General features: G+C 37.5%; 1 protein-coding gene across 2 annotated transcripts in view; it reads right to left on the bottom strand.

Moving 5' to 3' along the window:
* The window catches only part of LOC109420081 (adenylyl cyclase-associated protein 1), an 81,360-nt gene extending 58,005 nt beyond the window's left edge, over positions 1 to 23,355 (bottom strand). The window contains exons 1-3 of one of the 2 annotated variants that reach the window (XM_062851399.1): positions 23,216 to 23,355; positions 12,284 to 13,074; positions 4,313 to 5,114 (exon numbers count right to left, since the gene is read on the bottom strand). In XM_062851399.1, coding sequence (XP_062707383.1) covers positions 4,313 to 5,114; positions 12,284 to 12,899 — 1,418 coding nt within the window. In that variant the 5' untranslated portion in view covers positions 12,900 to 13,074; positions 23,216 to 23,355. The remainder of the gene's footprint in view (positions 1 to 4,312; positions 5,115 to 12,283; positions 13,075 to 23,215) is intronic. The other variant, XM_062851400.1, reaches the window with a different exon arrangement.
* Positions 23,356 to 27,555: the final 4,200 nt, after the last annotated feature.

Genomic DNA, 27,555 nt, shown 5'->3' with positions numbered 1-27,555 from the left:
ACAGGTGTAACGCCATTCATCCTTCGTTAACCCATGCTTGCACAGTTCTCCTACAGTTGTTGTTGTTTGGTTTCTACTACCTACGTCCTTTCGAAAGAGGGTTAGACATGAGATGATGTTTGCCGTTCTATTTATAAGGGACAGGTTTTACTACACACTCTACGGTGAAACCACACGTAATAACTTTCCTAGGGAATCACTACTACGATGTACGAACGAACGAACAAACGAGTGATTTCCGTAAATATTTATGCTTCGTTAGAGGTACCACGTCGTTGCGTTTGCGAAAACACCGTTGGCATCAGTGCATGTCGTATTGAACCGACGGACCCTTCGCCATAAGGGAGTTTTCTATACAATAAAGATGGTAAATACAGCAGAATTTTCGTTGATTTATTAGAAATAATGATACGGTGGGATCAATTATACAAAACTTAACATTTCAAGCGAGACTATTGTCTCTCCAACCATTCAAAATTTCCGAACAAGAAATTCTCACATCGCCCCAAAGAGACCACCCAAGCACATACGAACAGACGTAACACTTTGAACATTTTTCGATTCAAATCATAGCTACGAAAACATGTTTGCCCAATGTTAAAAGGACTGTATTAGGACAATCATCAACTAGGTGGCGATAGTGGGCAAACGTCAAACTCGAACAAAAACGATGCGAGCGCCACGGATGGCCGGTTGGACAACTATCATTTTTTTAATAAACCGTTAAATCGGTGTACGATGGGAAATATCAGAGTGTTATGTCTGTGTGTCTGTGACCCAAGTAAGCATGCTGTATTGAAGCTGTACGTATTGCATGTATAAAACGCAAATATTTACATGCGTTGCCGTACATAAACGCCTCTACCATTTAATTCCCACCATTTTCAGTTACAGACAATTGGGTTTTTAATTTTTGAAAAATGTCATTATTTTGAACATATGTATACGAAAGGGCACCTTTTTAAGAACTCCCATACAAATTTGAAAATTTTAAAATTGGTGCCCGGGCACCAAAATTCAAAAGTTCTTCTTAGGCTCGCATGGCCTTTTAGGATCAACCAATTATGAGCCACTTAAAGGATCAAGATTCGTCAATATACAGGGGATGGCCAAAATGTTTGGGATAGGCAACTTTTTTTCTCCCACAAAAAAATTCAACATGCTGTAACTTTTCATAGAGTGCAGCAAAAAATCTCAGATTTTGATGGTTTGTCAACCTATTATATGTGCATCATTGGTACAAATTTGAGCTCGATTGATTAATTTTTCGCGAAGTTAGAATTGTTCGGGTAAAACACAATTATTTGGACTACTAATTTTTGAACTGTCATATCTCGGAAACCAGTGAACCGAATTGAATGATTTTTTTAACGTTTATCAACAATATATTGATACTTAATACGACGTTATAAAATGTAATATTTTCTCAAGGCAAATTAAGTTATACCGGATAGAATTTTTTACCCATGTAGAGGAAAATAAGTAAAATTTACAATACCATTCAAAAATTACTGAAAATGTTCTACCTTCAATCTTAATAGGCTCTAATATATCTGATTAGAGATAACTTGAGAACAGAAGTAGAAAATCTTTGGATATCAACACTAAAATTTATTGACATTGATGTAAAAAAATTACATTTTTTCGAGAAAAATCCAAAAAGTGTCAATCCATGATAACTTTTTTCAACGTTTAAAAAGTACCTATGTTTTAATAGTTTGTGAAGCATTTACATATCGTTAGTGTACGTTCAAAATTTTATTCAATTCGGTTCACTGGTTTCCGAGATATGACAGCTCAAAAATGAGTTGTCTGAAAAATAGTGTTTTACCCGAACGGTTCTAACTTTGCGAAATATTAATCAACCGAGCCCAAATTTGTACCAATGATGCACACATAATAGGTTGACAAACAGTCAAAATTTGAGATTTTTTGATGCACTCTATGAAAAATTATAGCTTGTTGAACTTTTTTGTAAGAGAAAAAAAAGTTGCCTATCCCAAACATTTTGGCCATCCCCTGTATGAAATAAAAAGCGCAAAAATGCGACTGAAAATTCATTAGGACTTCCTGAATTAACGCAACTTCATATATAAGTTCGATTTTGAATAAAAATCGACTTAGATTCCCACAGAAATTTCTACAGGATTTGTTAAAAAAAATCTTTGTTTTTATGTTATTACAATCTATGGCCCAACGCCACCCGATTAAACGTAGTTCAATCAAGTGTCTGTCCTTCGGGGTGTTAGCTGTGTAGTGTCGGTAGCGGTTATCTCAATAGGCTAAGAATAACACTACGGACCACCTGTTCCGGGGGTAAAAGTCTACCAAACAGGGAACCCCAATCCAAGGTGTCAAACGACCCGTGCTGATGGATGAAGGGTTGAGGGGGTTTAAAAGATCCTCGATCTTTAACATAGTCAAGTCCGTAACGTAGGTAGATCACCTTTTCGTGTTGCGTTTCGGTAAAGATCTACTGAACCGAAACCTAGTGACATCCGGTTTATCAAGTTGGGGTAATGTATTTTGGTAATAAGGATTCATGATACAAATTGGCGACAGTTTCTAAAATTGCGTTTATTCTGCCTTGCTGATAGTTGAAGACTCGGACTTTGCCCACCCGAGACTACACTTGATGAAAACAGACATGCTTTACACAGATAAAAATAATGAGAATAATACGTCATGTAAACTTCATTTTAGTCATGTAAACTTCTAGCTACGATGGTTTACATGATATATCATGTAAATTTGTGTTGTGTCATGTAAAAACTCGGAGTCATGCTGAATTACATGACATATAATGGAAGTTTACATGATATTTCATTGGATTTACATGACATGTCATGTAAACTTCTGTACAATCCTCTACGCTCTAATTATGTGCATTATATGTCACAGACTGCGTACTAATCTGTTAAGGACTGTTAAGTTCTGGTATTTTAAGGACCCCGTGAATTCTTATTGCAGAACTCATTCTCTAATTGGACAGAGTTTTGCAACTAACCTAAAGCCCCAGGTTTATCTATGTTGTCCTGGGACTAAACTAGAAGCAATGGATAGGACTAGAGATCCGATGCGTACCGTTTGTTTTTTTCTCAGAATCAAATCGATTGTGTTTGATTAGGGGCGCACTTTCACTGGGATTTAAATTTCTATGAAAACTCTACCTTTTCATCGCATTCGATCCCTTGAACCTCTGAGGTAACAAAACAAGAACTGTACAGAAATCGATACTTCATTGTCTCTAAATGGCAATGGAGTAGTACAACATGCACTAAATACTACGGATACGGGTATGCTGCAAAAGATCTAAATACTGGTCGCAGTGGCTTACCCGAACAGAAAAAAAGTGTCTGTCCAATCTTTGATAACGAATTCCGTTTTTTTTCAGGTAACAAACATAATGTTAAACCAGAGGTTTCCAGAATTCTTGCTATCGCGGCAAATTTCTTGCTATCGGCGGCGCCTTTTGAAATTTTCGAAAATGTCGCGGCCGGCGCACCAACATTTTTTTTTTGCTGAGTATTTTCATTATTTTAGAACAATCTTCAGTTCAAAAATTTAAATTTTGTCATATTTTTCCGTACACATTAAACAAATGTGACAGAAACTTCTACTTTAAAAACAAGCTGCTGATTTTAAATAATTCAACCAAAAACAGTTGAGTTGTTGCAATACTTTGGCAATTCACTGTGAATTGAAATGGTTTAACTTTAAAACTTTAAAAGATGTTGAGTCAGGTATAAAGTGTGGAGAATTTCTGCAAATTTAGATAGAAAATAGAATGTTCAAAACTAGGCTGATGATGGATCATGTATTACCATACGTTTGAGCATTTCGTGTCGTGAAAAACTTTAAGGGCTATCTTTCACATGAATGTAATGAAATCTTTTCCAAAACTTATAAATATTCTCCCTCTGAAATAATATTTTCCAAAACAACTTATCTTAGTGAAATGAAAAATTCTCCAATGGATTGGATTTTTTATCGACGTTTCAAACGTTAATAAGGTTTCTGATCACACAGGCGGATTAATTTGCAATGCAATCTTTAACAGTGGGAGCCAAACTGGTCCGAATCCGAAGCACTCAATTTTGCAGTGATTGAATTTATGTCGGCCCCATCCCACCCAGCACAACGTTCAAATTCCTTTAGGAAATCAGCCAACAGCACCGAAAAGCCAATCAGAAACAAAAAGTGAAAACATAAGGTTCCGAGAACGGATGATCTGGAAACTCTACCAGCAAGCGGAAAAATGATAAACACATAAAATAGATTCTTCGGAAAAGATATAAAACATTATACCAACATCATCAATCGGTCCTCGGCGAACCAGTCCGGGAGTGCAACCAGCCCCGGCAGGGAGCCCCGTTTGGTAGCGTACGGAGCGCACATGTTGCCCCGCGGTAGTCTGGGAGGTATCGAGTCGGAGAATACCTCGTCGTCGTCGTTGCCCGCTGGGGAATACTCCGGTGGGGGAATTATTTCGGTACTATCGTTGTATGCTACTTTTTTCTTGATTGATGACTTGGACGACGACCGCCGAGAGAGACAACTCTCCTTGAATGATAACTGGGTGCGAGTGGTGGAGTCGTCACTATTGGCCGATTCTTTGCGACTCGGAGGATTTTGGCAGTTTTCGTTGGGTTCAGCAGGCTCACACACTACAGAACTGCTGAAAAATGTGTTCTCGGGTATAACATCACTAATGGGTTCTTCGGAATCGGCTACAGCTTTATCCGGTGCAGTCTTAGGCACAAGATTGTCATCGGTACACATCTCTTTGATACTGTTTTCTTTATCACTTTCACTAATCGCTTCCTCTAACTGGGAATTTTCTTTACTTTCAGACTCTTTCGATAAATAGCTTTGAACGTCAATGGTTTCCTCGATTGTAGTTTGGCTGTTGCTTGTGTCGCTCTGCAAGCGTTGAATTCGTTCCACGGGTGGTGGTGGTGGTGGTAGTTCGATGTCAGGTTCGCCCTCTGTTCCATCCGATTCCGGTTGGATTTCCGGCGATTGCTTTTCAGGTACCAGCACAATTTCGATTTCCGATGTCTGCTCAAGGTTCTCCGAACTGATATTGTCCGTATCCGATGAATGGGAATCATCTATAAAAGAACATTCCATTGATGTAGGATGATTCGATGTTCACATGAATCATTTTTCGGACAATGCTGCTCAAATGCTCAAATGTAGTGAAAGGATCCGGAAGTTACACGAATTGTGAGAAATTGAATTCAATGATATAAAAGTAAAGCAATTTGAATCTATTGAAATGCGTAATTACAAGGTAGATCTTTTGGAACTATAAAACTGGAGGTTTCAAAACTAAGATAATTCAGTAAACGCCTGAACTGTAACGGATAGTTGACTCAATTCAGAAACCGTAATAAACTGTGCAGAATTACTTGAATAAAAACCAGCACAAACAGAGCTCGGATTGGCACTTGGTTTGGCATCTTCAATCCTGAAAAGGATGGAAAAACCACTACCGAAACCTTTCCACCCAATTCAAATTCCTGAGAAAGGCGAACGAAACATAATATTTAGGCTGTACGAAGAAAGGTCTCTTGAACTTGAATTAAATTTGCGGCTCAGCAGGTTGTGATAAAGCAATTCTCAGCAAAGACGTCTGACGCAAACGTGCTAAAGGGCTGATTATAAGCTACGTACGCTTTTTTAAACGTCCACAGAATATATTCTCTGGTTCGTATTAATTTTTCGGAAACATTCCCCGATATCTTCTTCATGTTCAGAAATATGCATAGCAAAACCACAATAAAGTCAACGTGGTTCGTGCACAACCCCTCCCATAAAAACATACCTCCGTTGGAGAGTGGGAGGAGATTTTCCCGGAAGGCATAACAAATGTAGGTGAGTAAAGAATTCCCCAGACGGATTACGACGGCAACGCAATGGTATGTACGTCCGTCATCTCCATGCTCATGGAGATGGAGATGCTTCTGTGTGATGGAGGAATACCTATATCCACTTACTTCGCTTAACGAATCACAGTTGACATGATTCTTATTACAGGGAGAAGACGAGAAGGTCGCACACAAAGATATAGGTGTAGGGAATTTGACCAAACTGGATGTCAACTTTTTGGCTTTTTGTATTTCCATTAAAACAGGTTTTCTACATGTTGAACAATTTTCAAAATTACAGGAAATTAACAAAAGTTTAAAGAAGAATTATACAAATTTTACTAGTATTTTCAGAAAAACGCTATGGAACTCGAAACTTTTTTTCAATAGAAAATGAAGTTAAAAAATGGATTACAACACTGGTTTCATCGATAACAAGATAGATAATTGAAAAAGCTGCTGTTTGATCCAACAATCAAAAGACTCAGACGAACTCAGGAAAAATATCACATGGTCTTTCCAATTCCAACGACACACAAGTTCAAAAATTTGACCAATTTTTTTCAATTCCAGCATCGGTGTTCTTTCTCATATAAAATATGTTTATTTTACTGACACAATCCTCGTTACACCATATGCTCATTATATGTATCGTTCGCCCTTAAAGTTTGACATAAAGGGGTGATAAGTTGAAGAAAGCACACCTGGAGGCACCTATACTGCGAATTTTGCAATCAAATCGAAGACGACCTAGGAATGAATGGTTCGACGAGAAGTGTCAGAGGGTAACGAACGAGTACAATGATGCCAGGCAGAGCAAGGAGCAATAGTAGCAGAAAACGAATCCACAGAAATAAAAAAAAACGTATATTTGGATAATATGATGTCTCTGGCGGAAGTGAATATGGAACAGAATAATATGCAGAGGTTTTACGAAACTGTTAATGGCGTGCGGAGAAAAATAGCGCCTTCTGAAAGATAAAATAATGCTTGTTGAATGATGGAAATAGAAGAGGTATTGTTGAACGATGGAAATAGAAGAGCGACAGACGGAATTCGTATCGACGACGACGGACAGGCTGTGGAGTGTGGAACCTCCAGCTCCAACACTAGCCGAGGTTACGACAGTCATTAGAGGACTGAGCACAACAACTACCGGTCTAGCTTTTCAAGCACACACAGGAAAAAATAATTAAATTTAAACGAGATGTAAATCGCACTAACTGTGAATTTACACGAATTTAAACGAATAAACGATTGAAAATTGAGTTGAAATAGATGCACTTATTTTGAGCATTAAAAAACACTCAGTTTTACATTTTTATTATCTTAATATTGCACCGCTTCGCATTTTCATGTTTGCGTTTATAAATAAACTGAAAAGCATACGATTTTCCGTTGAAGAAGCTAGAAGTTTCAACTATCGTATAAATTTACACGATCACTCGTTTAGAACTCAAAATACAAATGGCGTCCCTGGATTTAGTTTTGTTTTGCTGGCGTTCGCAAGAGTTGTTCTTACGGAAAGCACCGGAAGATGCGCTGTTTATAAGTTTTGTGTCGTGTTTTTGAGTGATTGAGTACGAAAATACAAGAAAACCATAAGTTAAACGAGTGCATGACGCCGAGTGTGGATCACAGTATTGACAAAAACAGCGAAAATAATCGGCAATGGCGCCTCTAACAGCAGCCCCCGCGTATCTTCCGGTGCTCCGTTTTGCGATGCGCTTCGCATCGAGAACAACATTCATGGCGCAGTTTATGGTAAAACAGAGCAAAACAAAGCAGCTGATGTTTGATCCCTTTGTGGAGGGACCGAATTCTAGACAAAAAGGCATCATTAGGAAATCTTGGGTACTGCTGGGATGCAATTCAAAGCTGTAAAAATACACCTACGTTGTTTATGAACCCATCGTTTGAATTTAAACGAACTTAATTTTACACGACTCAATTTACATGTCGTGTATTTTTAAAACATCACTTAATTGTGCGTTTATTTCGATGCTCCAAATATGTGCATCGAAATAAACGCAAAATTACACGAAAATTTTAACTGTGCAATGGCGCTTCCAACAGCAGCCCCCGCGTATCTTCCGGTGCTCCGTTTTGCGATGCGCATCGCATCGAGAACAACATTCATGGCGCAGTTTATGGTAAAACAGAGCAAAACAAAGCAGCTGATGTTTGATCGCTTTGTGAAGGGACCGAATTCTAGATAAAAAGGCATTATTAGGAAATCATGGGTACTGGTGGGGTGCATACCAAAGCTGTAAAAATAGGTGTATTTATGAACTCATCGTTTAAATTTAAACCAATTTAATTTTACACGACTCAATTTACAGGTCGTGTATTTTTAAAACATCACTTAATTTTGCGTTTATTTCGATGCTCCAAATATGTGCATCGAAATAAACACAAAATTACACGAAAATTTTAACTGTGCAGTAGTGGGCAGCTATATCAAATCTTCCATTCATATTATAATAAAGATATGGAAAGAGGAAGAACTACCTACTAGTTGATAAGATGGTCTCATTTGCCCTATATATAGCGCATTTAGTTCACCACTGGACTATCGCACGAGCTTTCACGGGTGCGAAGATGTAAATAAAAGTGTGCAATTGCATCAAATCAACTCGGTGTCTTCAGAGCACTTATTCAGCACAAATCAAAGAAATAGTACGCCGAAGACACCGAGTTGATTTGATGCAATCGCGCACTTTTATTTACGTTTCGCACTGAGTGCGCAGTCCAGTGGCGAACTAAATGCGCAATACAAGAAAGAGACTGGAATGCGCGAACTACCGAGGAATGACACTTCTCAATTCAGCTTACAGAATTTTGTCCGGAATTCTGCTTAGCAAACTGAGGTCGATTGAGAAGTCCTTCCTCGCGTAGTCGAATACTAGAAGAGGTTTCCGGATCAGATGTTCACTAGGGTGGGTCAACGATGTATGGGAAAATTTGAAATTGATCAGATTCAATCAGATCAAAGTTTTTTATATAGGGAAGTAGAACCATCTCTGCAGGGGTCCTATTTTGGGCATTTTTCTGCTATAACTCAGCCAATTCTGAACCAATTGACATAATTTTTGGAAAGCGCTGAGATACGTATATTATCTAGCCGTGTACAAAATTTCAGGTCAATTGGTTTGGAATCAACTGAGTTATAGCGAAGAGTGCCCAAAATACCGGCCGCTGCCCAAGTGGTTCGCTACCCTACTCTTTGAGGTCCCAAAGTTTTTTAGATACTCTTTGAGGTCCCAAACAAATGTAAAAAAAAATGGGCATGATTGGTTTAGCCTACATTTTGCGCATCGCGATTGAAGTTTGTATGGGATTTTACATGGAAAAACATAGTTTTTCGTATTTTTCTTGAAATCGTCCCATACCATATAACCGCTCAGAGCCGTAGCATGGTCCCATGGCGCCCTTGGCAAGCATCCAGATTGGCGCCCCACGATAAATTGGACATTGTTGATTTGGAAAAATTGGTAGTTTTTTTTTAAGTTTTTCCAACCTTTAAAAATTTTTATGTTTCGAAGAAATATTTTCCGCTCGAATATTTTTTTCCTAAAAGTGTTTTTCATTCGTGTATTTCTTTAGTGGTTTTAATGGGAGTCATCCAAAAATGTTCCCAAATCTACTTCTCTTATACGAATATAAGTACGGAGACATTTTGCGTTTAAAAAATATCACAAGTCCTGATAATTAGAAATGACATTCCAGAATTCCAGCATAAAGGCTGCATAAATTTCTTCAAGAAACCTTACAGTTTTTTTTCTTTTCTTGATTTTTTGTTCAATTGAATTTTGTTTTCCAAAATATTTAACCTTTCAACCACGTACTTTTTTACAACGCCGCGTGTCCTGAAGGGTTGATTGAGTTTCTAGGGTTTTCATCTTCAAACAATCTATTTTACCAATTTTTGACCATTTGTTTGTTGGTTTTACCAAAGTTTTCTATTTTGAAGAACTTCACCCAAAGATTCTTCTGAAATTTAATCAAAACATTTCCCAGAAGATCTGTAAGAAAAATTTTAGTATCCATTAGGCGAACCATGGACATGGAGGAATACCGGGAGGAATTCCTGAGAAAAGCTATATATAATTTTTATCGGACTCTGGAAGAATTTCTGCTGGAATCACTGAATAAAATTATGCAAGAATTTCTAGAGGAATTTCTGCAGGAATATCCGGTGAAATACCTGATGAACAACTGAGAGACATTTCAGCAAGACTTTCCAATGGAGTTCATGGAGTAATTCTTGCAGGAATTCCTGGAGCAGGTCGTGAAGAAATACCTGAAGGAATAATAGTAGGAACATGTGAAGAACACTGGACATTTTTTTGGAAGAATACTTGAGATGAACTTTTGATGGAATCTTCGAAAAATTTTCTTACGGCATCTATGGAGGATTATAAAACAAATCCCTAGACGGTTTTATTAGGAAATCTCTAGGGGAATTTCTGAAGGAATCCATGGACAGCTTTTAAAAGAAACTCTTGAAGAAATTTGGGATGAAATCAATGGCAGCTTTTCTAACGGAAGACCTGGAGAAAATTCTGAAGGCATTCCAAATTTATGATTTTGTGGAGGAATTTATGAAGAAATTTATGAAGGGTTTACTAGAGGAATTCTAGCAGAAGCTTATGGAGCAATTTCCAGTGAACATGGAACAATTTCAGAAAGAATCAATGCAAGATTTGATGTGTAAAGTGAGAGATTTCTGCTTTCTAATGGAGTGTATAGAAAACTTTCTAACAGAAACTTTGGTCAATTTTCTAAAGAATATTTTAGAAGATAAAAAAAAAGTTGTTTGTGTAACTAGCACAAGGTACAATTAACAAAAATAAAAATATATATAAAAAAAAACTAAAATAGTTTCTCTTTTGAAATAGTAGACTAATTTACAGGTAACTTATGTACAGTACATGATAAAGATTCAAAATAATCTAGAGAAATCTTTAATTTATGAAAACGTCGAAGGACTTAAAAAACACATGATTATCTCAGATATTGTGAACAGTTAAGTCTTGATAACATTCCAGAAAACAATATTATCCTCCTGTTTTCTTCTAGCCTTAGGCCTTTTCGGCGCCCCTCTGAGATTGGCGCCCTTGGCAGGGGCCAACCTGGCCAACCCCACGCTACGGCTCTGTAACCGCTAATGTAAAAGTATAGCCCAGGATGTGCCGAAAAACTTAGTCGAAGATCGCAAAGCAATCCGATGCATGTGGAAAAATATATATTCTATACTTTTAGAATAATTTTACTCTTTTTATAAGGAAAATGCAAAAATGTAAGTTTTTCCATATAAAATCTCATACAAATTTCAATCGCGATGCGCAAAGAATAGGGATACCAGATTGCGCTCAAATTTTGTAGAGTCACTCAAGACCCGAAAAGAAACCCATAAAACCTTGATCTGACCTCATTGACCCACGCTAATGTTCACCCTGCCGCAGATTCTCGACAAATTTCGGGAGTACAACTTGCAGACTCATCATCTGTTTATTGATTTCAAGGCGGCATACGATTCAGTGATGAGATAATGAGAAGATAAACGAATTGATCGTACATGGCTTTCCGGTGAAGCTGTTGAGCGTCGCCTGAGCTTGACGGATCGAAGTGAAGTGTACGGGTTGCGGATGCCATTTCGTCATCGTTCGTAATCTAGACGGACAGAAGCAGGGCAATCAATATTTTTATTGTTTATTAGTAATTCTACTACTGAAACAATAATTTAGCATTCAGATTTACCTGATGAGCTTACAATCATATTCTAGAAGCTATTACATTATATTCATGTAATTTCGTTTATTTTGATCTCGGGAAACAACCATGGGGAAAAATGTTTAAATCAAATCAAATAAAAGTTATGCTGTCGTATAACTATTTCCGTTAACCGTATGCGGCTTTGCCGCAAATAACTTTCATCGAAGCCCTCGTTCTACCGCTTCCGGCTTTTAGTTCCCATACCAACTTAAACTCCCTTGGGAGGAAGATTCTACATTACTGTTAATTTAAACTAAACAAATTCACACCAAAGTCTATATAGCATTGTGTTATAGTTAGGATGCGTTCGGTCTTTCGTGGTTGTACCCTTCAGACTTTCAAACTTAAGCATTTTATATGAAAATTACCCAACGCTTACTTTATTCTGTCCAGTACTGTGCATTTTTGGAATGTAGTAATTAGATTTTTTTAATTCAAGGTTAAGCAAAATCAGTACACACCACAAAGAAGCAGCAGTAGCATTGAGTGACTTGCAGATAGACATTCGGTGAGCCGTAGGTATACCTTTCACATTTGAGCATCATGAGCAAGCATTTTGTTACAAAGATTATGTCGGGAGAAAATGAGCTTCCTGTCTCCCGGGCACTTCAGTCCATTAAAGCTCGCCTTACCGTTTGAGTTGTGGTCTGATTTTTCTTCTGGTTCAGGCTCACTCTTCGTGGGGCTGATGGTGGAAATCTTTGGTTGTTCAACTATTGCGCCATTCTCTTCACATTTCATCCTACTGGAGCTGCTCTCGTTGGCAGTGATTTCACCCGCATCCTCCATCTCCGCCACCGTGGTGGGTATAATGTCCGCTGTAGAACCGTTGGCACTGACGGGGCATGACTGATCCGTTGATGCAGGGAGCTCTGCCTTGGCATCCTGCACAACGGAAGGTTGCTGTTGTTCACTAGACGTTGAACTCTTATTCGGAGATGTCTTGGGGCTACTGGTGTGAGATGGCTCCTGCTGCTCCACCGAAACTTTTTCTCCTGATGAAGAATCACCCCCATCAGCCACGATTGTCTCCGTCACATCACATGGTTGCGTTTGAACCTGTGCAGGTTCCGCATCCACTGGTTTTTCTTCAGTTTCAATTATTTCCACTTTGATTTCTTCCTCACTCGAGAGATTTTCACCCTGGCAGGGATCTTTATTGCCTTCACCACTCGAATCGTCATCCTCTACGCCCTTTTTCTTGTACTTTGGCGATTTGGGATTTACGCAGCGACAACAGGAAAACATAATTACCGTTTGCCCAACAGGATTCGAACAACAAACTTAATTGGCGGCTTTCAACGATAACAATACACTCACACACTTTATTTGTCACGTTCGATCAACAAAGTTGTTTCGAATGTTCGATGGTTAGTTTTCATAAGTTTGATTTTTATTATCACATATAATTCAATTATCTACACTTGAGGAATGTTAAAAACATACATATGAACAAGTATAATAGAATAAAAGCTTCACAAATGTGCTTATATGGGACTGCTCAGTATTTGTTTAACACCATCATAACACCCATCAGGGAGACGATTCTCACCAAAATTCATCTCATGTTTGAATAGGCAAACAACCTTTCAGTTTTCCAGGAACCCGGGACCGAGGAAATCAAACACCCAAAAGCAACAGGCACATTTTCACCAACTTTTTCAGCCCTCAACACTCGGTCTTGAAATTTATAAATATGCGAGTGCAAATATTCGCGTACTGTTTCAGTCGGTCGGCATCCTTCTCGGTTTCCCCTGCCCGACATTAAAAAAAAACTGCTGTACCTTTCAACCTCTTTCAGTGGCATATTTCCATGACGGGTATTGTATATGGTCGACTAAACATGAAAAGCACACGTACAGAGGATAGATAAAATTATCGGGACAGGCAAATTTTTCACTTTTCAAAACATGTTCAAATTGCTGTAACTTTTTGTACAGTGCGCCAGAAATTCTCAAATTTTTATGGTGCACATTTGGTCAAGATTAGGCTATTCTACAAGAAGTTAGCCATTTTCAAACTGTTATATCCCAATAAAAAAGAAATAAAAGAAAATTTTGAAATTCATGACTCGTAAGCTTTGGGAAACGTTTGATTTTACTTAAAATTAATAGACAAATAGTAGATTAGCTAACAGTGAACATTTTAGAAGTTTTAATGAATTTCACGTAAAGTGAGTTAAACATCGTTTGAAAAGTGAAATTTTTGGCTGCCCCGATCATGTTGTATATCACCTGTAGCCAAGGATGGGATCATTCATTTGCAATCATTTACATTCACTTGCGAATAACTCGCTTCAGAAACATCGTAGCAGAAATTAATGTATGAAGCACTTTTTTATTTTTGTTTTACCTGAAACTTTGTAGAACAATGTACTAGCGTAGCGTCAATAATAAAGTCAACAGGAGGCAGCAAACGCAACTCTCCACGGCGTGAATGTAATTTACATTCACGCCGTGGAGAGTTGCCTTCACAGCTCCTTCACGAATTTGGTATGCATGTGCGACCCTAATGCTATTCGGCGAACTTTCAGATAAAACTACAAGGTTCAATTCATCCATACATAGTTTTTTGATACAATGCTTCTGAACTGAGATAGTATCAAGTGAATGTAAATCTTTGCAAATGAATGATCCCATCCCTGCCTGTAGCTATAGCATTTGCAATGGTGTAGGTCGAGTGTCCGATTCAGCTTGTTCAATTTGAAGAAAAGCATTATTTTCTTTGCCAGTTCGGAAGAGTAGGTATGTAATGTTCATGCTAGTATTACAAATTTCCTTTTGCGGAGAAAATCCTCCGTTTTCAGCAAGCGCAATGTAATTTGAAGCAATTCCACGGGTCATTCATCCATTTGACAGAAAAAAAAGATAATGAACCAAAGTGATCTTGTCACTGTATAGTTTAAAAAATATATGTTTATGTTTGAAAGAATCAACCACGTCCGTAAAAGTAAACTAAAAAGAATTGCCTTTGACAAAAGAATGAAAAAAATCCTGATGAAGATATTGGCAGTTGAAATGCCAGAAAGTTACAGCTAACAGTTAACGTTCTAAGAAGATTATAATGCCAGCAATCACTTTTAGCGCCCGACATCTTTAAAATAAACCATACACATTTGATTTTTTTTTCAAGAAATTTAATATATTACCTGTTAAAATCATTTACTTAACAAGTTCGTGTTACGCTCACCACTCTATATTTTATTTTAAGAATGTTTTGTTGCGATACGACCTTACGAGTGGCACAAATGTCCCAAATGGAGGATAACGTGCCTCTGGGGCCGGCCTTCTGATACCTGACACCTGATACCTACGATACGACCTTACGCATACCCGAACAACTATTTTAGACATCAGGATAACCGATGAACATCTTGTTTTGCTATAGGTACCTACTATAGATTTGTGGCAGTCATTCGTTCATGTTTGGATAATAACAGCCTATCAAACACTATATAATTCTAAATAGAGCCCATGTAGCCGAGGGGGTGTCACATAACGCTAGAACGAAGACGATGACGGCTCTAAAATTTGAAAAAAAAAAATGAAGCCACATACTGGGAAGCATTCGATTCTGCAAATTCAATTACAAAATTTCCTTCAGCATCCTAAAATAAACGTATATGGATGGCAACAAAAAAAAAACTCGAGAATATCGATTATACCTATGTATAGCTACTGAAATCCTTCTGTATCCATCCCTGGGAAATGTGTGAGCCGCGCTCAAAGTAATGGCACAGTTGCTGAAAATACGGGATCCGATGCCTAAGTGTCTGTCAATATTTATTCGTGCAATTAGGCTACGGTGATATAAGCTCCGTATAACTAGGAGTATCTCGACGATACACGGCGAGGTGAATTATTGTAATGGATTTTTTCAGCCGGTGAAACATGATATATAGGTAGGTACTCTTCGTCGTTATTTTTGTTGATTTAGTCGTTCAGTTTGAATTATGTACTAACTTACTTGGTTGACGTTTTTTGATCTCGTCTTGTAAAAAAGCAATAATGAACTCACCTGAAAAAGAAAACATTTTAAATGAAAAAAAAAAAAAACGATGCAAAAACTAAAACGAGTAATAATTGCTGGAGATGTTTCGATATGTCTTTCTCACAAACAAATTAAATTTATAACATGTTTTTTTATAACGTTTAGTTTGATCCTTGGTTTGATCTCAAATAAACGAATAAACGTCTGAATTGTTCGTGATTTTTATAGTAAGTACTAAAAAGATAAAAGTGAGCTTCGTGGCCAAGCGATTAGCGGCGTCAGTCGTTTAGGTGTCTCATAAGCCTCGGAGAGTGGGTTTTCGATTCCCGCTCCAGTCAGGGAAAACTTTTCGGCAAAAAAGAAAAATTCTCCACTGGGTCACTGGGTGTTATATGTGTTGTCCATTGTCAAATGTTAGTAATGTTCAGTCTGTAGAGGACGCAAGGTCGAAGACGGTGTAATTGTCTTTTCCTTTTCCTTTAAAAAGATAAAAAGAGGAAATTGACAAATTGTAACAATATAATCAACGATCATGATCAATCATGTGTATTATAAAATTGATTAATCGTCCACGGTTCATAAACAAACGTTTTTTGGTGAGCAAGTTTTCAGATTTGTATACGGATAAGATACGTGCAATTCATTCTATTTACATTCTCCTCACGGACGAAAACCGAGGACTATGTTGTTTTGATGAATTTCCCCTAAGCATCTGGCTGCCTTCCGGCTGTTTACATTCGCATCGAATGCTCAGTTCCGAGATTGATTTTCTTCAGGAAGAAAGCAGAAAATCCATTTCAAGACGGCAATCGAACTTTTGATTGCTACAGGCATGGTTGAGCATGAATTAACAACGGTTGCCGCCAGTGAGTACTCTTGGGATACAGAGCTAGCTGATTTGGCTCTAAAAGTCATTGGGTCAATCGGACTGTTTACTAATGCCGTTTTTCTTTTTGATCCAGTTCCAACCTGGGTTGGAACTGGATGAGATCACAGTTTCAACCCCAACCCGACTTCGGTTTCGCTTGTACTAAAGTTTGTTTGACGTTTGTTTGTTTACACATTTTCCGCCAATCCAGTTCCAACCCAGGTTCAAAAAGAAAAACGGCATAAGATACGCTAAGATAACGCCTTGGAAACATGAAAACTAATTGATCAGGTAGTCAGGGGATACGTGCCATAGCGTTATCAAATTTAGAATAGATTAGCGCTGCGTTATTTATTAGTTTATTCGATTAAAGCCGAAAAGCTAATTAGAAACTTTTGTGATTCTGTGAAGCTTTGTTATTTGTTGTCAAATCGCATATTTAGACATTGTTGCTCAGTATTTCATGGAATAAATATTTTGCAGTAGATTTTATTATAAATTTTGAAAAAGAAGGCTTCTAGGTACTTCTAGGTAAGTGTTCCAATTAATACCAATTATTCGCCATAGTTGGTTTTCACCCTTCAACGATGTAAATCAACAAAAACAATTATTTGAACAACAGAGCACGTTCACAAAAGATGTGCACTCATTCAAGGCTCAAATGAAAATTGCATATTATCCAAAACTGAAAAAAAAACACTTTTCTCCAGAATGACCAAAAAGTGAACAAAACCAGCGTGTCATAATTGGCATAATAAACAATTCGACATTCTTATTTTCTTCGATTTGTGGATCATTTTGGGAAAAAGTGTTTTTTTAGTTATGGAACATTTGCCATTCTCAATTCTCCACATTTCGTTCAAATAAAGGTAAAAATAAATCATTTTCCTTAAATTGTCGGCTTCCTTGCACCATTTTTCGCCATAGTGTACCAGTAATGACTAATCCCATAAGAAATGCATGCAAATAGTGCGAGAAGGAACCGAAGTTAAAAAATGTATCCATAACTAGTACATAGTTCCTATCATTGGCACACGCTTCAATAAATACTGCCATAATTGGTACAGGCACTCTAACACATACTTTATAACCGTCGTTGGGAGTGACAATGGGTCAGAGGGGCGAGATTGAGTCAAAACATTATCTGAGATCTCATCAAATTTTGCGAATATCGAATCAACAATTTTATGGTACCATTCTCGTAGTTGCCAGCGGATCCTGTCAAAAAAATGAGGTTTCTAAAGCAATAAGCTATTTTTTGATAAATCATCGAAAAAGCTTGAAAATATTTTTTTTTTAAATGCTTAAATGAAACATCATTCTTTTAGGTGGATTGAAACCTTTCCGAATCTTAAACTCATATTTATCATATAATATAGAATTGATAAGTAGTATCAACCTTGCCCAGAACTTTATTAACTTGCTCTGTTGTCAATGCGGAAATAAATCGGTTGCCTTGACCCATTCTCACCCCCTCGAAGGGGTGAGAAAGGGTCAATTTTCATACACTTGTAGTTCTAAGGAAAATTGACGAACTCCAAATATTTTTTCATCTTTTGTGCCTGCAATACCAAAGATCACAGTCCAGTGATCATGCAAAGAAGCAATAGTTTTTGAACGATGAATGTGGAAGAATGCATTTTTGACCCATTCTCACACCCAATGACGGTACTTAAAACCTTAACCACATTTTTACTAAAATTTTCCGAGTGTTTTTTTTCTCGGATCTCTATGCAAGTTTTATTCCCAAAGCAAAAAAAAATGGTTGCATTTTAGGAAAAAAAACGACTTTCCCCCCTTAACCCTTTATAAGGCAGTGGCAACTATATTGCCACCTACTGTTTGTATTTTTTTCTGTTTTATAACAATTTATTTCGGACTTTTTTTTTGGTTTACGCAAAATTGGGATTACTAACAACGCCTGGTATTTTTTTGGTACTAAACAAAGCTTTAACAACAATTTAGGAGCCATTTGTAGTCTCAAAAATGGCTAAATTTGACCGCGTGAAGAAAATTAGCTCAAACTTATTGTAAAATTAAAGGTTTGTTTAATATTTTAAGAAATAATCAAATTCTGGGCTGACATGAGCTGAACTACTAGTTTATATTATGGGTTAAGCTACAATCCACTTTAAAATCTCTTTTCCGGCTTTTTGTCGAAGTCAAAAGAAGAAAAGTACCCTAAACGGGCAGTGGCAAGAATATTGCCACCAGCGCTGGTGGCCTAAACGGGCAGTGGCAACTATATTGCCACCTCAAAAGCTCGTTTTTGGGGTTAACGGACAGTGGCAACTATATTGCCACCAGCGTTTTTGGCCTAAACGGGCAGTGGCAACTATATTGCCACCTAGATTTTTGTGAGTTTCTTTCAAACAAAAATTGTTTTGTACATGTAATCATGTATATAATCATTTCCATAATAGTATGCGTTGACAACTCTTCTAGTTTTCTCGGCCTTATAAAGGGTTAAAAATAGCATATACCTGAGGGGATGACATTTAACTTTCATTTAGTTATATTACTGTTGATCATTTAGTTATATTACTGTAGATCTTAAATTGCTTTGCAAAAAAATCTACGTGCTCCGGTGGGAATCGAACTCACGACTCCCAATTCGTGAAACGGGCGCTATTATTCCTCCAAGCTACGAAACTACTTGACCATCACCTTATGGCGTAAATCAGAACTGACCACTATTTCACATGGTTTGCTTTTTGACACAATCCAAATCTCCTTCAGATGAGATTATGCACATTATACAAGCAGCTCCGTTATTCTACTTGTATATTGAGGATTTCTTCCAGAGACAGTTTTCAGATATTTCTCGTAGATTTTCTTGCAGGATTTCGCACGGAGTTTCTCCCGGGATGTTTTAGAGGTTTTCAAAATTTCTTGGGATTAGTCCCAGAACCTTTTTCCAAGATGTCCAAGTTTCCATCAGGATTTCTTCCGCAGTTCCTCGATTCCTCCAATAAGTCTTCGCGGAATTTTTCGTAAAATATGACCGGGATTCCTTCAGATATTTCTCCGGGAATTTCTCACAAGAAACCTCGTAAGTTATCCCAAGAGACATTCCGAGAAAAAATCTTTGAAAAAAAAATTATTGCAAGAGCTCCGGGAGCAATTATTGAAGAAATCCCAAAAAGGAGCATCCAAAATCTCGGATTCCGAGAAAATCTGTAAAAAAATAATCTCAGACGGATTACTGAAAGAAACTAGATAATCAAAAAACAAGACAAAAACCTTGAAAAATATTTGAAAAATTCACGGGACGAACTCCATGAGAAATACCAGCAGTAGCTCCTGCAGAAATCTCAGAAGACTCTTCAAAAAATCTTAGGAGAAAGTCCAGGATAAATTCTAAAAAACTCTGAGAGACATCCCAGGATCAACAGTGGAAGGAATTTTCTGAAAGAATCCCGGGAGAAACTCCACGGCAAATATTACATGAAACTTCAAAAGAAATCTCGCGAGAGCATTTGGGAAATATATCAGCTGAAACTTATGTAGAAACTATCATTAAATTCTTGAAGAAATCACAGGAGAAACTTCGGAAGAAATTCCGGAAGGAATTCCTGCTGAAAATTAGTGAAAAACTCTTTAAAACTCTTGGAGGAGCTTTAGAAGAAATTCCAGAGATAACTCCAGAGGAATCTCGAGAGAAACTCCAACAGAAATTCCACGACAACATCTGCGTTATATCCTGAGAGAAACTCTTGTGGAGATCGCAAGATAAACCCTGGTAGAAATCTACGGAAATTCTAGGAGCAATAGCCTCTGTATAATTTCCGTAAAAAAAAACAAAAGAAATCGATTGAAATTTTGCAATTCTGGAAGGTCCTCAAGGAAGAATCTCGGAAATAAATGATCGAATCTTGGAAAAATGGTGGTAGGAATCCAGAAGAATCTCCGGCAGGAATTCAAACAAGAATACCAAAAATACGTAGGAAATCTTGAAAAAAAATCCTGGAGGATTTTTTTTTAAAGATTTATTTACGTGTATTTACGTGATAATTCTACACTTAGTATGCTGGGAGGAATTTCAAGAGGTATTTCCAAAGAAATACCAGAAAAAAAACCCAGTCGGAATTTCTGAAAAAAAAAAATAAATGTTGTAGCCGGTTTTCTAGAAGGATACACAGCATAATCGAAAACTTGTTATACATACCCAAGATGTAGTAAACTTTGTGGACTCTACTTTTGAGTAGATCTACAAGTAATAAAATTCTGTGCTTTTCATTCATACGACCCAATGTTTTATTTTTTTTTCGGTGCAAAATTTCCCTGGGTATTCACGATATTCCCTGAGTATTCTAGGTTTCTCCCTGTTAAAGAAAATTTCCTGAGGGTTCTTGGTTTTCCAGGTAGTAGACACCCTGCTAATGTATCCTGAGCACCCCTGGGGGTATCAGTCACAAGAAAATGTTTTCTTTTTCAGGTGAGTTTTTAATTGCTATTTACACGACGAGTTCAAAAATCGTTAACCAAGTAAGTTAGTACATAATTCAAACTGAACGTCTAAATCAACGAAAACGACGTCAAAAAGTGTATCTTCAACGACAGAAGAAAAAAAAACATTGGGCTCAGTGTACCAATTATGGTTATAGTACCTCAAATTCGCCATAGTTGATTTTCAACCTTTAACGATGCAAATCATCAAGAAAAAATATGTGAACAATAGATCACGATCAAAAAAGATGATTGCACTCATTTAAATTTCACATTTTGCTCAAATTATGATAGAAATCATTCATTTTCCTTAGAATTTCGGCTTCCTTGCACCCTATTTCGCCATAGTGTACCAGTTATGGCAAATCCCATAAGGAATGCATGTAAATAGTGCGAAGTGGAACCGAAATTAAAAAGTATGTCCATAACTGGTACAGGGTTCCTATCATTGGCACACGCCGTAATAAATAGTAAAAGTGGATCTGGCTCAGATTTTACATTTTTCCTGTAAAGTATGAAAACAAATCTATCATTTGACATATCGAAGACATTCGTCGGCCTTCTTCTTATTTTTGTAGAAGTAGTTTTCCTTAGGTAGTGCGATAACTGGTACAGGCACCCTACAACATTTCAGCTCGCTGTTGTGTATCGACAGACTTCTAATTATACAGAGCTTATATAGCCGTAGCCAAATTACACGAACAAATATTGACAGACACTTGGGCATCGAATTTTGTATTTTCGGCAACTGTACAATATTTTGACCTCGGCTCACAAACTTGGCAAGGCTCCCTGGATAATATAACCCAAGCCCAAGAAAAAAAAAGGGTTTGAAATTTCGCATGATAACTTTAGAGATGTTTTCAAATGCTTCTCTTTAACACTTATGTGGCCGGCAGGGTACCCGGGTACCTTTTTCAATTCCAAATCTCGATGTTTTAATGGTTATTGAGACTAGGATGTAGGAACTCTGTTAGATCTTAGAACTCGTGAATATACATTTATTAATGGGGTTGACCGAATTTTAAAGTGAGGAGGGGCAGGGGGAGGGGCTCCTGCATTTTTTTTATTACGTGGAAGGCCGGCAGGGTACCCGGGTACCCACGAAATTGAAATGATCATATCTCCGTCAATTTTTCATCGATTTTGGAAATTTTTAGCTCATTCAACTCAGAAACTCATTATCTATCGGGAAAATATTTGGTTAGACCGATCTAATCACCGTGGTTTTCGAAAAACCCATATTTTTGGGAGAATGTCCTTATACCATATTGAAACCCACATTGTTAAGGCTAGGATACCTTAAAGTTTTTATGGTCAACCATGGCCCCACGGGAAGCGTGTTCCGAAATCACAGTTTCAAAGTCAACACGTTTTATGATTCCAGGCCGGTCAGATACAATATGCCAAAGCAATTTTATGATGCTTGGTACCGAAATTGCTACTAAGCTACCGAAAATCCCGTATATTGTATTGTATAAAAACATGGATCCGGAAATCCGGGTTTTTCGGTACCTATGGTGATCGGACCGGTCCAACCAAATACGATCTCGATAGATAATGAGTTTCTGAGTTGAATGAGGCAAAAACTTTTAAAATCGGTGGAAAAATGGCTGAAATATGATCATTTCCATTTCGTGGGTACCCGGGTACCCTGCCGGCCTTCTACGGGTGTTTTTTTTTTTGCTGGCCACACTACGGTTAACAGAGCAACAGAGCAGAATTCGAACCTACCCTTATCCTGTACCGTCTTGTTTCATGACTGCGTTATTACCAACTGATCAAAAGAGGGTCCATACACCCCCTTGTGTATTTCAATTACGCAATGTACAAAGGCTCACTCACTACTGACTTGTCTGCACTAGAAATTTTGAAAATAGCACGTTTCGTACACGAGCACCACAAACTCATTCAAAATGTTTATGGAATGAAGCAGCGTCAGAGTAAACATGCCCCCAGAGAGAAGTGTATATTTGCTAAATGTGGCACTCTAAGCAGAACTTTTCACACATTAGCCTCACCCCATTCTAGGAAAATATGTACACGGAATTTGAAAACTAAATTGGGTCAATTGACCGCTCAGTCCTCCGAGGGAATCCTTCGCTGATTCTGTATATGGTGTCAAACAATGATGGTTAGTTATATCCCAAAGCACATTTATGAAGTAAAATATTCAACTAATTTGGTCCATATGCACATTTGGATTTGTTGGTTTTCGCTACCCCTGTTATATTTTCTATATCACCGTTGCACGTACATATCACAATTCCTCAATAACAACCGATTGCAACAGACAGCGAATCACGAAAATTTTCACAAATTTAACAGGTGTGTGGTTTGCTATTTTTCCGGCGGTTGCGCTTTTTCACTTGGCTATGAACTTTCTTTCTTTTCTTTTCTTTTGTGTGTTGCACATCTACACGCAGCTTAGCGTTGGGCGGGAAGCCAGTCAACGATCCATTAAATAATTGATAAACTTGAACTCTCCCACCCTTTCAAATTTTCCACTTGTAACACATCATTTTGTTGTCGCAGTACTATACACACTAGACCCACTACAATAGGAGGGGAGGAACATCCACCGCACGACCAAGTTTACTGGGCTGCTGCACAAAACCAGGATCTCCAGCCAAGTGGGTGATGTGATGCTGGGTAATCAAAGAAAACTAGAACACACGCACACACAGACACGGGGAAAACGGAGCTTTTCCGGCAGAAGCTTCCGAACGTGACGAAAATCCAAACTCAACTGGATTCTGCGAGAAGCTGGAGAAGATGTTGAACCCGCTGGTGGTCCGACGGCCCGAGCCGAAGCAACGGCGCCTATCATCGACCCTCGTCGGAAAGGGAGAATTTTTATCCCTGCGTGTTCGGGTGTGCGTGGTCTGTGGCCATTGGATTCTCCATTCATGACTTGACTACGAGCTCGCGGTTTGGCTGCTGGCAGCAGCTGTCCTCCCCCTCCGAACCCGGATACACTTGTCACGTACCCAGACAAGTGAGAGAACCAAGAATGAATGAAGCTATCATCCTAACGATATGGGAGAAATAGTAGCTTTCTCTCCAAATGCGGACATGGACGAAAGCTAGCACGGTGGTATCATAGCAGTGCTACCGGAGCTAACTGTTTTTCTAGGATTAAAAAATACAACATTTGAAAAATTCTGCGATCATCATAAAACTTTTACAAATTGTTTCAAATATGATGATTTAGGTAACTGTGAAAAATATTAGATTGGCTAAAACATTGTTCGGTTTTACATTACAGAATACAAAAGATCTTGATGGGACTAAACTTGCGATAACTTTTCATAATGGGACAATCTGACATGGTGTTGTTTTTTATTATAAATTTTTATTTTCGCAACTGAAAGACCTTCCGAAGAGAGAAAACTGCTATCAACTAAAAATGCAGATGCAGATGATTTGTCATTTACGGCAGTGTACACACCGCAAATAAATTTGGCTAAATGTGGCCGAGCTGAAAGTTTAAGTATAACAAATAGCTAAAATGCGGCAGAATTTGCTGATACGTTGAGGAAACTCTGCCGATTATCAGCAACGTTTAAAATTCAATAAATTTTGCGAAAGTGCAGTAAAAAATATATATTTGCTGGACCCTTCAGCTTGGCAAAATCTAACAAAAAAATGCTGAAAGCTATTAGTGTGTAACTGATTGCGTCATATTATGTGTAGCTAATGGAATAAAATTAAAGGCAACAACAACTGAATAAAAAATATCACTTATTTACATCGTGTTAACTGCAGAACCAGATATGCTAAACCGTTTTAATTACATGTTTTCTGTATGTAAAGTATAGATAGCTTGACTTAAAATTGTTTATAAGAAAAAAAAAATGAAAAATTTAATATAATTTCGATTAGAGGCAGCTTAAGTAAAATCAGTGAAACATAATTACCCTCTCAAAATTTTATACGATGTTGAAATTTATAATAGTTGGTTATATTAGAAAAATAACCTAATCGCTATATTGTTTTCCTTGTTAACAATTTTAAGTTAAGTCAAACGTTTTTCAAAGTATGAGTGCTCAAAATTTAATTGCATTTGGTTTATTAAATCTGAAAATATGTATAAAAGTTCAAAAATGGCAATCAGAAAAGTATGACTTTTACTAAAATCGCTTAACTTTATGTAGAATAGCTCATCTTACTCAAATTGGGTTTATTATTAGACAACTAGTTAATCAACTATCAGTGAAACTTTCACATTAAATACATTTTACGAAAAGTTCATATATGTAAGTACATTTGAAAGTGGAAGTGAAAATTTTTCCCGTTCCGATTTTATTGTTCGTAGTTTTTCAAAGTTTTCAAGCACTTTTGTGGTCGGTGTCTAATGACAGTTCGTCCGTCAAAGTAGTACCGTTAAAAGGGGTATCTTCGATAATGCAAGTAACTTTGAATGTGCAAGCGACATTTCAATGATGCTATAACTATGATTCCATCATTCAGTTGAGAAAAATATGTACCGTCAAGGCACCATTCACCGTGGATCTAAGAGGATTCGGGGCAAATAAGGGCTGTCATTTGACGCCAGTCTCATAAACATTGTTGGTGCCGCTTTTAATTGCCTTCATTATAGGTTAAAATTAAAGCAATATCCACAGAAGTAGAAAATTTTTCACAAAATTTGGTGATATAGTACAATTAGTAAAGGGTAGAGGGTCGTCTGATTCCGTGGTAGGTCACCATTCACCGTGGTAGTAGGGACCCATTCACCGTGTATGAAAAATTTTGTTCTACTTTGTTTAAAAATGATCAAAACAACCCAGCCAAGGGAATTTTCTTCGTTTAAATTCATTTCAAGTAATATCTTGCAAGATTTTATTAGAAAAACGAATGTTCAAATTTTTGATTTTTTCTAGATATATGGGACAATATGGGGCACGGTGAATGGAGACCATTGATTTTTTAGGGTACCCATTTACCGTGCCTTTTTGTTTCATTTAAAAAGTACGAGTAATCGTATTTTCTTGTTAAACTTACTTCGGTAATACAAAATACATACCTGATATATGAATTTAATTGCTTCTTGGTGGAATAAAAACGTTACTACATTTAGTTTATCGCTTAAATCACCTTAGCGCAGTTTTTGTTTTTTCACTATGAATGCAGTGAACGAGCAGAAACCCGCTTCATGTAAACACACTTTAGTGTCAAAATGATACTTTTAAATGTTTCTAATGAGCATTTTGACATGGTAACAATACATTAGTGTTGTATTGGTGAAATTGAAGGGAAATTGTCATATCATTCGATCATAATATGGAAATGATGAAAAAATATTCGAAGGCACACGGTGAATGGAGCCCCCACGCCGTGGGGCCCACGGTGAATGGCGCCTTGACGGTACCGTCAGTACACCAGTAGCCGCTCCTGTTCAAATCGTCTGGAAACTGATGTTCATTGGAATAAATAAGTGCAATTATCTTTTTTGTATTTTCCAGTAAAATTCATTTCTACCGGCTACTGAGGCACTGAGGATACTTGGACAAATTTAGAAGTCCATTCTCCTCAAGACAATTTAACCCTTCGGAGCCGGAGGGGTCAATATGACCCCGGCAATGAAACCTACCATAACAAACGAATTCGAGGCCTGCAATGTTGCGACAGCAATTACAAAACTATCCGGCTCAGAAGGGTTAAAATAAAATTACATGCTACATTTTACGATGGGTGTATCTACCTTGCTACGGTCTTGGTTCAAAAAAAGTCCCTGCCAAGTCCGATTCCAAAAAATATGTTTAGGATCCTTCCAAAAGTTTATTTAGAACTAGGGGGATTAGGGGCATAATGGACACCCGGGGCGAAATGGACACCCCTGTTTTTGCCGAAACCGTTGATTTTTATGTAAATCTTTTTATGCATAAGTGTAAAGGAACAAGTCATGGTTCTATTTTTCACAAGTACCATTTATATTGCTCCAAAATAACCAAAATATCATTGAAATTGAAATATGTTTTTCATATGGTGAAATTCTTATAATTTCGAAGCAGCATCAAATAAGGTATTACGAGTGTTGGAGTGTGTCCACCATAAAAACAAGTGAATTTTTACCTTATCTACATGTATACGAAGATTTAACAATGGATGAAGTATTTTATTTTTGATCAGTATTTACTTAAAATAGCAATTTAAATGTTGTAGTCAATTCGGGGCGAAATGAACACAAGCAATTTCGAATGGATGTACGCGAATTGCATACTGTTAGGCGTTTTAGAGAGGTCGGAAAAATCAATCCGATTATTTTAGCCTAAAGTTTATTTAATTAACTTGGATGTAATGTAAACTCGTCTAAGATGGAGTATTATATCTGTGGTATTGATCTCCGTAGGCAAATTACTTAACTGGTCGATGTAACCAAAGAATTGGCCTAAAATATGCAGGGGTGTCCATTATGCCCCGATGGGTGTCCATTTCGCCCCGTACCTTTGCTGCCAGCCCTGAAAAACACACGGTTTACAATTCATTATTTCTTCACAAAAAAGACATTCTACCTGTTGTAAATGATTGAAAGGCGTAGAAAACAAGTTAAACTTGTCAGTCAACTGATAATATGTTAAGTTTTACTCTGTT

This window comes from Aedes albopictus, chromosome 2, assembly GCF_035046485.1.
Source record: "Aedes albopictus strain Foshan chromosome 2, AalbF5, whole genome shotgun sequence".
Taxonomy (NCBI): Eukaryota; Metazoa; Arthropoda; class Insecta; order Diptera; family Culicidae; genus Aedes; species Aedes albopictus.
The sequence above is the reverse complement of the archived record's forward strand: the minus strand, read 5'-3'. Positions and strand labels throughout refer to the sequence as shown.